Raw genomic sequence first — 10,970 nt, forward strand, 5'->3', positions numbered from 1 at the left:
GAGAAGAGAAGAGAAGAAAAGAAAAGAAAAGAAAAGAAAAGAAAAGAAAAGAAAAGAAAAGAAAAGAAAAGAAAAGAAAAGAAAAGAAAAGAAAAGAAAAGAAAAGAAAAGAAAAGAAAAGAAAAGAAAAGAAAAGAAAAGAAAAGAAAAGAAAAGAGAAAGGATATTTCTCCAAGACTACCAAAGATGCGATGATTCTTATAGGTAAAGAGAGGAGTCTGAAAGTAATATAGTTAGGGTTGAAGGAATGACTCATTGAAAAAAGAGGGTAAGACACCCTACTGACTTTTAAGCAATCTTTCAAACAAGTGATGACTTTGATACCCTTTCTCCAAAGTTGTTTTATGACTAGTCTGAGCAAGGAAATAGAAATTCATATGTTGTGATGACACATCTGTCTTTATTAGACTTCTAAGCTCCTGTTAGATGTCTGCCAGTTAAAAGCAGTTCAGAAAGTGGAACTTCATTTAGATGTTTCTACTGAGATTTTGTGTCAGTGGGTACTGGCCCCCTGCATCACCTCCCAGCTATTTTCCCTTCATAAAAAGGGGGAAGAGCACTCCAGCATTTCAGTTTCTTCCAAATGCAGCTAGTTAACAATTAGAAAAAAAGTCCAGGCATGCTGTCACAGTCTCCTCAATGATGTATACAGTTCCACAGATAAATTTAGGCATTTTATTATAAATTAGTGTTTGTGGTTTAGATTTTGGGAAAGATTTATTTATCCTGATATCTAAGGTATGAGAACTCGAATTCTGTTTTGAGAGAGATTCTACCAAACATTTTCAAGCATCCAGTACTTACACCAGAAGCTTTATGTAAGTAGGAATGGATTGATCTTCTTCCAAATGTTATATAAAGACCTAGTTTTAACTTTTTTACCTGGAAGGGAGGAAACAAAACAGAAATATTCAACTCTGATACAGGCATCACTAGCTTTAAGGAGACTGGCTTGAAGTGGGGTGCAGATACTGTCCCAAGCATATACAAAGCCAGAAAGCAGTTGAGAGCAACTGCTGCCATTAGTGATGATGATAACTAAAAATACAGTTTCCACCTATTTGTAGTTCAGCTTAATGAACAATGGGTAGTAAACACTTCTTGTACTCTGGATGTGAATAGGATCGACAGCACTCTCTAGCACCTTAGAAAGTTTGTAGAGCCCTGTACTAGTTTTGGCTGGGATAGTTAAATTTATTAATAGTAGCTTGTATGGGGCTATGTTTTGGATTTGTGCTGGAAACAGTGTTGACAACACACTGATGTTTTAGTTATTGCTGAGCAGTGCTTACACAGCATCAAGGCTTTTTCTGTTCCTCATACTGGCCTGTCAGCGAGTAGGTTGGGAGTGCACAAAAAGTTGGGAGGGGACATAGCTGAGACAGCTGACCCCAACTGATCAAAGGGATATTCCATACCATATGACGTCATGCTGAACAATAAAACTAGGGGGGAGGTTAGTGGGGGGGCTGCTGCTTGAGGATTGGCTGGGCATCGGTTGGTTAGTGGTGAGCAATTGTTTTCTTTTGCATTGCTTGTTTTTCTTGTTTGTTTGTTTGTTTTCCTCTCTCTTTTTTTCTTTTGTTTTCCTTACATTTAAAAAAAAAATATTTTTAATTATTAAACTGTTATCTCAGCCCACGAGTTTTCTCACTTTTACCCTTCTGATTCTCCCCCCCATCCCAACAGGGGGGGGAAGTGAGCAAGTGTTTTGTGGTGCTTAGTTGACAGCCAGGGTTAAACCATGACAAGCTGCCAGGTTTACCCATTTCGATTCTGGTCTGTTTGAGAATGTGAAAAAAAACCAGAGATTGTGATCTGAATTTTAATAGGCTTCACTGGTATTACCATGAGTATTGAATGCCAAACCTTGTCAGATGTCAAGCTAGAACTCCTTGGAGAAAACTAAGAGACATTATACAGACTCAGAAACTTAACTCAAATTTTGGAGCTTCAACCTAAACAATTAGTTTTAAAGATAGAGATTTTTTTCTTGCTAGAAACACTGATACTTTCTCACAACCATTATGTTTTAAGGGCTCAGCCTATGTTAGTAGCCTGTGACTATAGAGTTCTAATGTTTCTGTTTCCCAGTCTCACATTGATGCATGGACATAGCAATGTTGTCTAGGGAAACAGCAGAGATTAAGTAACTGTCTATTTTTGGAAGTCTCTTGAAATGTAAAAGAATGGAAATGATTAGTATATATCTTCTCAACTGTCTAGCACTGACTTATGACAAAGGTTACAGTTTTACTTACAAAATATGTAATGTGATATGCAGTCAGTTAGGTAGAGCAGGTCTCCAACCATAGTGATCTCTAGGAAAGTTCACAGCTGAGATGCATTGTGACTTAAATTCTGCTATTTAGAGTTCAGTGTTGCACTGGATAAGACTGTACCCTGATTTTTCTGCTCTGCAGTACCATGAGAATCCCTTCAATATTATCTTAAAAAAAAAAGGTATTTATGATTGTACATTTAAGAAATATATATAAAAAATCTTTTTTTCTTCATCACAAATGTAAATGAATCTTTTACTATCAGGATACTAGAAAAAAGGAAAATTTACTGTTTGAACCTCTAAAATAGAGCCTGACTTCCTTTGTGATATGTATTGAACCCTGAGGCATGGATAAAACTGCTTTAGAGCATTTTGTTTCCTGAATTAGTTGACCTGCTTGGAATTCATAAGGAAATATTTTGTATTTTTGGTCCAAAAGAAGAAAAGCACAAATAGAATGGACTGTCTCAGCCAGCAGAAAAGGATCTACATTTGCATCAACTGCTAATGATTTCATACTTGGATAAAATTTATTTGCTTCATTAAGAAATTGTTTTCCTGTTCTACATGTGTCCAGCTGCATACATTCTTATGGTGGAAACTGAACTGATGATTCTGAGGAGAGAATGTCATTGACTACTACTTGACAAAAAGGCAAAATGATGACCTTGCGAAGAACCCTTTGGCAATGCTTGGTGTACAGAATATTGCCAGTATCATCTCTTGGACAAAATGCTTGTGTTTAGTGTTTCTGGTGTTTGTGCTCCCAATAGAAGCTCAAAGCATAAAAAGCTAATCCAAAGGATAAAATGTTTTGATTATTCTGATATTAACTATGTCCTTAGTGGTGTAAGTGGTATTTTTGAGCTATTGTAATTACAAAACTACAAGTCTCTTCCAGAAACTAAAATATTAATTTGAGGTGGAAATAGTAGTCAATTCAGAAAGGATAACATACCAGAAAGAATATGGAAATTTTAAACTGACAGATACTTGCATGGGCAGTTCCATTGACTGAGGAGTAATTTGGAAATACATCTGCTTAGATGTTAGGGGAAGGTATCTGCCATGTTCTGGGGTTTATGGTCTAGAATTCTGAAACAACAGCATTATCAACAGCAAAGATTTACTCCTTTGTCTTTAGCAAGCATGATAGGAAAAACCCCTGAAACTTAGTGCAGTTTATACCACTCACTCACTGCTCTATATCATAGGGAGAATATATTTTTTAATATTACCAGAACTGGCATTCTGTCACCTTGGACAAGTGAATCCTAAGATTAAAAATGAACACGCAGTTCAATTCAAATAAGGCACTTGCAAGCCCTTCCACCTGGTAGGATGAGTGGAGCCTGTATATTAAACAAATGCCTATGGAACAGTTTGTATTAATTCAGAATCCAGAAGACAAACTGTGATTTATTTTTTATTTTTTTTTAAATTCTGTATACTGCCTCTGGCTTCTAAATTATGCTTAAAAGCAATAAAAATGCATGGAACTGGACATAATTTCTAAAAAGCTGTGTTTTGTAAGGGAGAAAGACCATCTCCAGTAAGTCTTCTTCCATTCAGACATTTTTTAATGAATTATCTTATTTTTAGTATCTGTTTATTTTAAGAGCTGAAGATGCGTTTTTTGTGAGTTAACTGAGGTTATAGCCTCATACACCTTTTACAGTTACATAGAGCTGTGAAGCAGGTTGATTAGCTATTTCCTGATGAGTATCTCAGAACAAGGAAAAGTCATTTCTGCAGTCAGCTTATCATTAGAAAAGGAGTTTTAGCTTTTTTTGGGGGGTGACTATATACAACAAAAACATTTACAGAGCAATATCTTCGCAGATCAGTGAAGCAGAAGCACATCTTAACCTATTTCTAGATGTGCTTTGGTCATTCATGCTGAAGCAAATTAATACTGCCTCAGCTGCCTTTTTGCCGGTTCATATTAGAAACAGCAGAGTAGCTGCTGTGTTGCAGTTCATAACCTATTTATCCTATATCTACTGGCATCTATGCTGAGCCAGTAATCAGCTGAGCATAGTGACATCTGACTTGCGTCATCACTTCTATGGGTCACAAAGACCTTTACTATTAAAAGTAAGAATCTTCTGACAGATATAGTACAGGGCCTTATCTATGTTTTTCATGTAGTTCATGCTTGGGGGAAAGAGGGGAATGCATGTTTCCTCAGATATCCTCTATGCTGGTTTTCCTTTCAGTTCCTGTCAAAAGTAAAAACATTCCAGGATTTTGTTTAATCTTTTCTTTCTCCAAACAGAAAATAAAAATTGTGCTATTTCTGCACTAGATATCTGGATAAATTAATTCATGTTCAGGAAGTGAAGATTATTATCTTGTGTTCTCTGTATCCCATTCATTATAGTTGTAGCAGTAAAAATAATTCTTTATAGACAGATTTTAACACTTGGAGTACATGACACTGAATTCTGATTTCACATTATTGTTTTATTCTGTAGGCTTAACATCTACATCAAGTGATCATTTTGGCATAATAGTTCTTGTTCTCAACTTTAATAAGTATGCTGCTAGTCATCTATTCCACATAAAAGGCATACTACTAACAGGATGCAAGCCATTTCAAAACAGTTGTGCAGCCTAGATCAGAGTTGCAAATCACTGTTGCTGCAGTCATTCTTGATACTTATGTCATTCCTGCCTCCCTTCCAAAAAATGAGCCTCTGTATATTGAACAAATAGAGATGTGCACATGATACTTGAAGTTCAAATAATGAGACAAGGTTTTTGAAATGAACTATGCGCATTCACATTTCCTACTTCCATTTCCTTTCAAGTCCTGCTTGGCAGGTATTTCTGGAGGAAAAAAATTCCAGAAGATATTGTTGAACTAGGCAGTGCTGTCCAACCTGGACCAATTCACCTATCTCTTAAAGATATTCACATGTATCCCAACACAGATAATTTATATTTTAATATATAAAAAATGTACTTGGTTATAGCTATCATAGCCTTAAAGGTGTAAGGACTGAAGACCTGAAAAAAATATTTGGGCACCTGATTTTGTCTCTTATAACTGTGCTTGTCTAAGTAAAGATAACACCTTTCCCAGTAAGCATACATTGTCAGGGTTGTTTTATTTTTACTCCAGAACAAATTATTGTAGATGAAGTCTGTTTGCTTTTATTTTGTATGTAATTTTTCTAATAAAAGTTATCTTAATCAGTTTATGCTGTTTATTCAGCAAGTTTTGAATAGTAGTACAGGAACTGATAAGGTACTTCATCCTGCTGTCACTTAGAGAAATTCATAGTAGTAAACTAAGTGTTGGGAAACTGTCTTATTACAGAAAAGAACATTTTCATAGAAGCTTTGAAGATCAGATGCTTTTGGGAAACAATTTAAAATTTATTAAAATAACTTCCCCAAGGGTTCTAAGATTTGCTTGTTAAAGTATTTTTCAAAACATTACATACATGGAAGTATATGCAATTGCACTGGTCATTTACAAGGTATTTCTTTCGTATATCTTGATGAATTTGTGTGGTGCCATCACAGTGAATGACTAATTGATAAGGGCTTTCCAAGGAGACTTGCAGTCACCAGATTAGTTGCGATCTCAGGTTCAAATTTCTCATTTGATAAGATAGAAATAGCTGTCAAGTAGACTGTAGTTTTAATGTATTAAGGTGTGCAATGCAGTTACTTGCTATAAAATATGGTAATTGAAATGTATTTTTAAAAGTGATAAATCATTAACTACATTAGTTATTTTTCTTCCGTTCAAAAAAGCATTTTCCTTACTTTTGCAGAGCTGCAGGTTGTATGCAACAAAACACGAGTATTACTGAGAGCAAATGTAAAATTCTTCAGCAACTGGGGGACTGAGTTACTGGTGACCCAGTTACATGATAAAAATAAAACTATTTCTTCTGAGGCACTTGATATTCTAGATGAGGCATGTGAAGACAAGGTGAGCATCCTTTTCCTTTTCAACTTCTTTTTGTTCCCCAACCCCTACCCCAGTAGCAAAGTAAAAGTATGCAAGAAGCTACTGATTATTTCCTTTCTTGATTGTCATTGATGGACTTCATAATAGTTTATAGACCTCTTGCTGAAAATACTGCAGTATTAATGACAAGAAAATGTAGACTTCTGGATTATGCTTACTTTTAAATATGAATTCAGTCTAATTCAGCTATTTTGATCATAATACTTTTTGTAAAGGAGATATATTAATGAAGGTGCCTAAAGTGGATAATAGTACCTAAAGTGGATAATATTAGGATGAGGTTAGTGCTGTTTGATACTTCCTTTTGTGAAAAACTGGCTGCCTCAGTGCTGGCAGACTGTTGTAATTGTAATGTTCAGAAGGAGATGAATTATTCTACAAGCAGCTGGCAGATGTCTCAAAATCGACGGCCCTTGTTCTTATGGGTGACTTTAACCTGCCGGATATCTGCTGGGAGCTCAATATTGCACAGAAGAGGCAGTCTAGGAAGTTCCTAGAGTGTATAGAGGACAATTTCCTTCATCAGCTGGTAAATGAGCCTACCAGGGGCAAGACCCCGCTAGACCTACTGTTTACAAACAGAGAAGGGCTGGTGGGAGATGTAGTGGTTGGAGGCCGCCTGGGGCATAGCGACCATGAAATAATAGAATTTTCAATACTCGGAGATGCAGGGAGAACCATTAACAAAACCTCTACGATGGACTTCCAGAGGGCAGATTTTTGCCTATTCAGGAGTCTAGTTCAGAGCATACCCTGGGAAACAGTGCTTAAAAAAAAGGGGGCCCAGGAGGGTTGGACATGCTTCAAGCAGGAGGTTTTGAGTGCACAGGAACAGGCTATACCAGTGTGCCGAAAGGCTAGCCGGCGGGGAAGAAAACCGGCTTGGCTAAACAGGGAGATTCTGAATGAAATCAGAAATAAAAAGAGACTTTACCGACTGTGGAAAAAAGGGCTGGCTACTTATGAAGAATTTATGGAAATAGCTAGATCATGCAGAAAATAATCAGTGAAACAAAAGTGCAATTTGAAGTTAATTTGGCCAGTTCTGTCAGGGATAATAAAAAGTCCTTCTTCAAATATGTTAATAACAAAAGGAGGGGCAAGGAAAACCTCCATTCTCTGTTGGACTTTGAGGGAAATATAGTTAACAAAGATGAGGAGAAAGCTGAGGTACTTAATACCTACTTTGCGTCAGTTTTTACCAGTAAGACAGGTGGCCCTCAGGACAACTCATCTCTGGAGGTGGTTGACAGAGATAGGAAGCCAAATAGGCCCCTTATATTCCAGGAGGAAATAGTTGGTGATTTACTGAGCCATCTGGATCCTCACAAGTCTATGGGACCAGATGAGATCCATCCTAGGGTGATGAGGGAGCTAGCAGAAGAACTTGCCAAGCCGCTCTCCATCATCTTCCAACAGTCCTGGCTCACTGGGGAGGTCCCATATGATTGGAAATTGGCCAATGTTACCCCAGTCCACAAAAAGGGCTGCAGAGCTGACCCTGGCAACTACAGGCCTGTCAGCCTGACCTCGGTGCCTGGCAGGGTTATGGAGCAGATCATCCTGAATGGAATCACACAGCACCTTCAGGATGGACAAGGGATCAGACCCAGCCAGCATGGGTTTAGGAGGGGCAGGTCTTGTCTGACCAACCTTTGATCTCCTTTTATGATCAGGTGACCCAGCTGGTGGATGAGGGGAAAGCCGTGGATGTGGCCTATCTGGACTTCAGCAAGGCCTTTGACACTGTCTCCCATAATATACTCCTGCAAAAGCTGGTAGCCCATGGCTTGGACAAGTGTACTCTATGCTGGGTTAAGAACTGGCTGGAGGGCCGGGCCCAGAGAGTGCTGGTGAATGGGGCTGCATCTAGCTGGCGGCCAGTCACTAGTGGTGTTCCCCAGGGGTCAGTGTTGGGTCCAGTCCTGTTTAACATCTTTATTGACGATTTAGATGAGGGGATTGAGACCATCATCAGCAAATTTGCTGATGACACCAAGTTGGGAGGGAGTGTCGACCTGCTGGAAGGCAGGAGGGCTCTGCAGAGGGATCTGGATAGACTGGAAAAATGGGCTGATTCCAATGGGATGAAGTTCAATAAGGCCAAGTGCCGGGTGCTGCACTTTGATCACAACAACCCCCTGCTACAGGCGCTACAGGCTGGGCGCAGAGTGGCTGGAGAGCAGTCAGACAGAAAGGGACCTGGGGGTACTAATTGACAGGAAGCTCAATATGAGCCAACAGTGTGCCCAGGTGGCCAAGAAGGCCAACGGTATCCTGTCCTGTATCAAAAACAGCGTGGTCAGCAGGACAAGGGAAGTGATCTTTCCCCTATACTCTGCATTGGTGAGGCCACACCTGGAGTATTGTGTTCAGTTCTGGGCCCCTCAGTTCAGGAAAGACATTGAAGTGCTGGAGCGGGTCCAGAGAAGAACAACACGACTGGTGAAGGGACTTGAACATAAGACCTATGGGGAGAGGCTGAGGGAGGTGGGGTTTTTTAGTCTAGAGAAGAGGAGGCTTAGAGGTGACCTCATCACTCTCTATAACTACCTGAAGGGAAGTTATAGCCAGGTGGGGATTGGTCTCTTCTCCCAGGCAGTTAGCAATAGGACAAGGGGGCATGGGCTTAAACTCTGCCAGGGGAAATTTAGGCTGGATATTAGAAAGAAATTCTTTACAGAGAGAGTGGTCAGGCATTGGAATGGCCTGCCCAGGGAGGTGGTGGACTCGCCGTCCCTGGAGGTTTTTAAACTGAGATTGGACATGGCACTTAGTGCCATGATCTAGTAAACGGACTGGAGTTGGACCAAGGGTTGGACTCGATGATCTCTGAGGTCTTTTCCAACCCAGTCGATTCTGTGATTCTGTGTGATTCTGTGAATTATATAGTGCTTGGATATTCTTCATGCATTTTTAATTATTTTAGGCCAATCTTCATGCACTTATCCAAATGAAACCAGCTCTTTCTCACCTTGGAGACAAAGGTTTGCTTCTCCTCCTAAGGTAAATATTGAATATGCTGCTTGACTTTGGACTGTGGAAACAATAAGTGTTTCTTTTTATGCAAATCATGTGATTTAAGTGGAGTATTGACTGTCTGATGTTACTTTACAGATTTCTGTCCATTCCAAAGGGGTTTTCGTATCTAAATGAAAGAGGTTATGTAACAAAACAAATGGAAAAGTGGCAAAAGGTAATAAGATTAAAACGTGCATTCGCTTGAAATTAGGAAGAGTAAGGGTGTGAATACGCAGGTTTAGAAGGTCAAATATTATTAAAACTATTGTTCATTCATATATATCTGTATTCCTAATGCCAATACATTTTTTGCTTCAGTGACTTATGATTTTGCTGAAAAAGGTTGACAGTTCCATAGCTGCTCTGTATATACATGCTTTTGATTTAGCCAGGTCTTTTATATAATTTTGATATTCCAGCAAATATTTCAGGAGTGTAGTGACTTACTGACTTTTCAAAATAGGTTGTTGTGTAAGGTCTTATCTAGAAAAGTGCAGAAAGGAATACTACTTTTCAAGATACCTGTCACCTCTGATTATAGAATCATAGAATCATTTAGGTTGGAAAAGACCTTTAAGACCCTTAAGTCCAACTACCAAGTCCACAACTAAACCACATCCTGAAGCACTGTATCTGTACATCTTTTAAATACCTCCAGGGATGGTGACTCAACCACTCCCCTGGGCAGCCTGTTCCAGTGCTTGGCAACCCTTTCAGTGAAGAAATTTTTCCTAATATCCAATCTGAACCTTCCCTGGCACAAATTGAGGCCGTTTCCCCTTGTCCTACCTACCTCTTGCTGCTTGGGAGAAGAGATGGACACCCACCTTGCTACAACCTCCTTTCAGGTAGTGGTAGACAGTGATAAGTTCTCCCCTGAGCCTCCTTTCCTCCAAGCTAAGCAGCCCCAGTTCCCCCAGCTGCTCCTCATAGGGCATGTTCTCTAGACCCTTCATCAGCATAATGTCTTTCTTGTAGTGAGGGGCCCAAAACTGAACACAGTATTTGAGGTGGGGCCTCACAAGTGCTGAGTACAGGGGGAGAATCACTTTTCTAGTCCTGCTGGCCACGCTATTTCTGATAGAAGCCAGGATGCTGTTGGCCTTTTCGGCCACCTGGGTACACTGCTGGCTCATATTCAGCTGGCTGTTGGCCAACACCCCCAGGTCCTTTTCCGCCATCCAGCTTTCCAGCCACTCTTCCCCAAGCCTGTAGCGTTGCACGGAATTCTTGTGACCCCAGTGCAGGACCTGGCACTTAGCCCTGTTGAACTTCATACAGTTGGCCTCAGCCCATTGATCCAGCCTGTCCAAATCCTTCTGTATGGCCTTCCTACCCTCAAGCAGATCAACACGCTCACCTAACTTTGTGTCACCTGCACTTGATCCCCTCATCCAGATCATTTATAAATATATTAAAGAGAACTGGCCCCAATACTGAGCCCTGGGGAACACCACTTGTAACTGGCCACCAACTGGATTTAACTCCATTCACCACAACTCCTTGGGCCCAGCCATCCAACCAGTCTTTTACCCAGCAAAGAGTACACTCATAAGATCCATGAGCAGCCATTTTCTCCAGGAGAATGCTGTGGGAAACATCATCAAAGGCTTTACTAAATTCTAGGTACAAAATATCTGCAGCCTTTCCCTCATCCATTAAGCGGATCACCTTGTC

The 10,970-nt window shown here is 39.8% G+C and overlaps 1 protein-coding gene across 1 annotated transcript in view; it reads left to right on the forward strand.

The window, feature by feature from the left end:
* LOC135577223 (rapamycin-insensitive companion of mTOR-like) overlaps positions 1–10,970 on the forward strand; it is a 106,140-nt gene that overhangs the window by 65,414 nt on the left and 29,756 nt on the right. The window contains 4 exon segments of the mRNA XM_065045116.1: positions 6,073–6,097; positions 6,100–6,233; positions 9,202–9,278; positions 9,390–9,468. Of these exon segments, the coding sequence (XP_064901188.1) occupies positions 6,073–6,097; positions 6,100–6,233; positions 9,202–9,278; positions 9,390–9,468 (315 nt within the window).

Source organism: Columba livia, chromosome W, assembly GCF_036013475.1.
Source record: "Columba livia isolate bColLiv1 breed racing homer chromosome W, bColLiv1.pat.W.v2, whole genome shotgun sequence".
In the NCBI taxonomy this organism is placed as follows: domain Eukaryota; kingdom Metazoa; phylum Chordata; class Aves; order Columbiformes; family Columbidae; genus Columba; species Columba livia.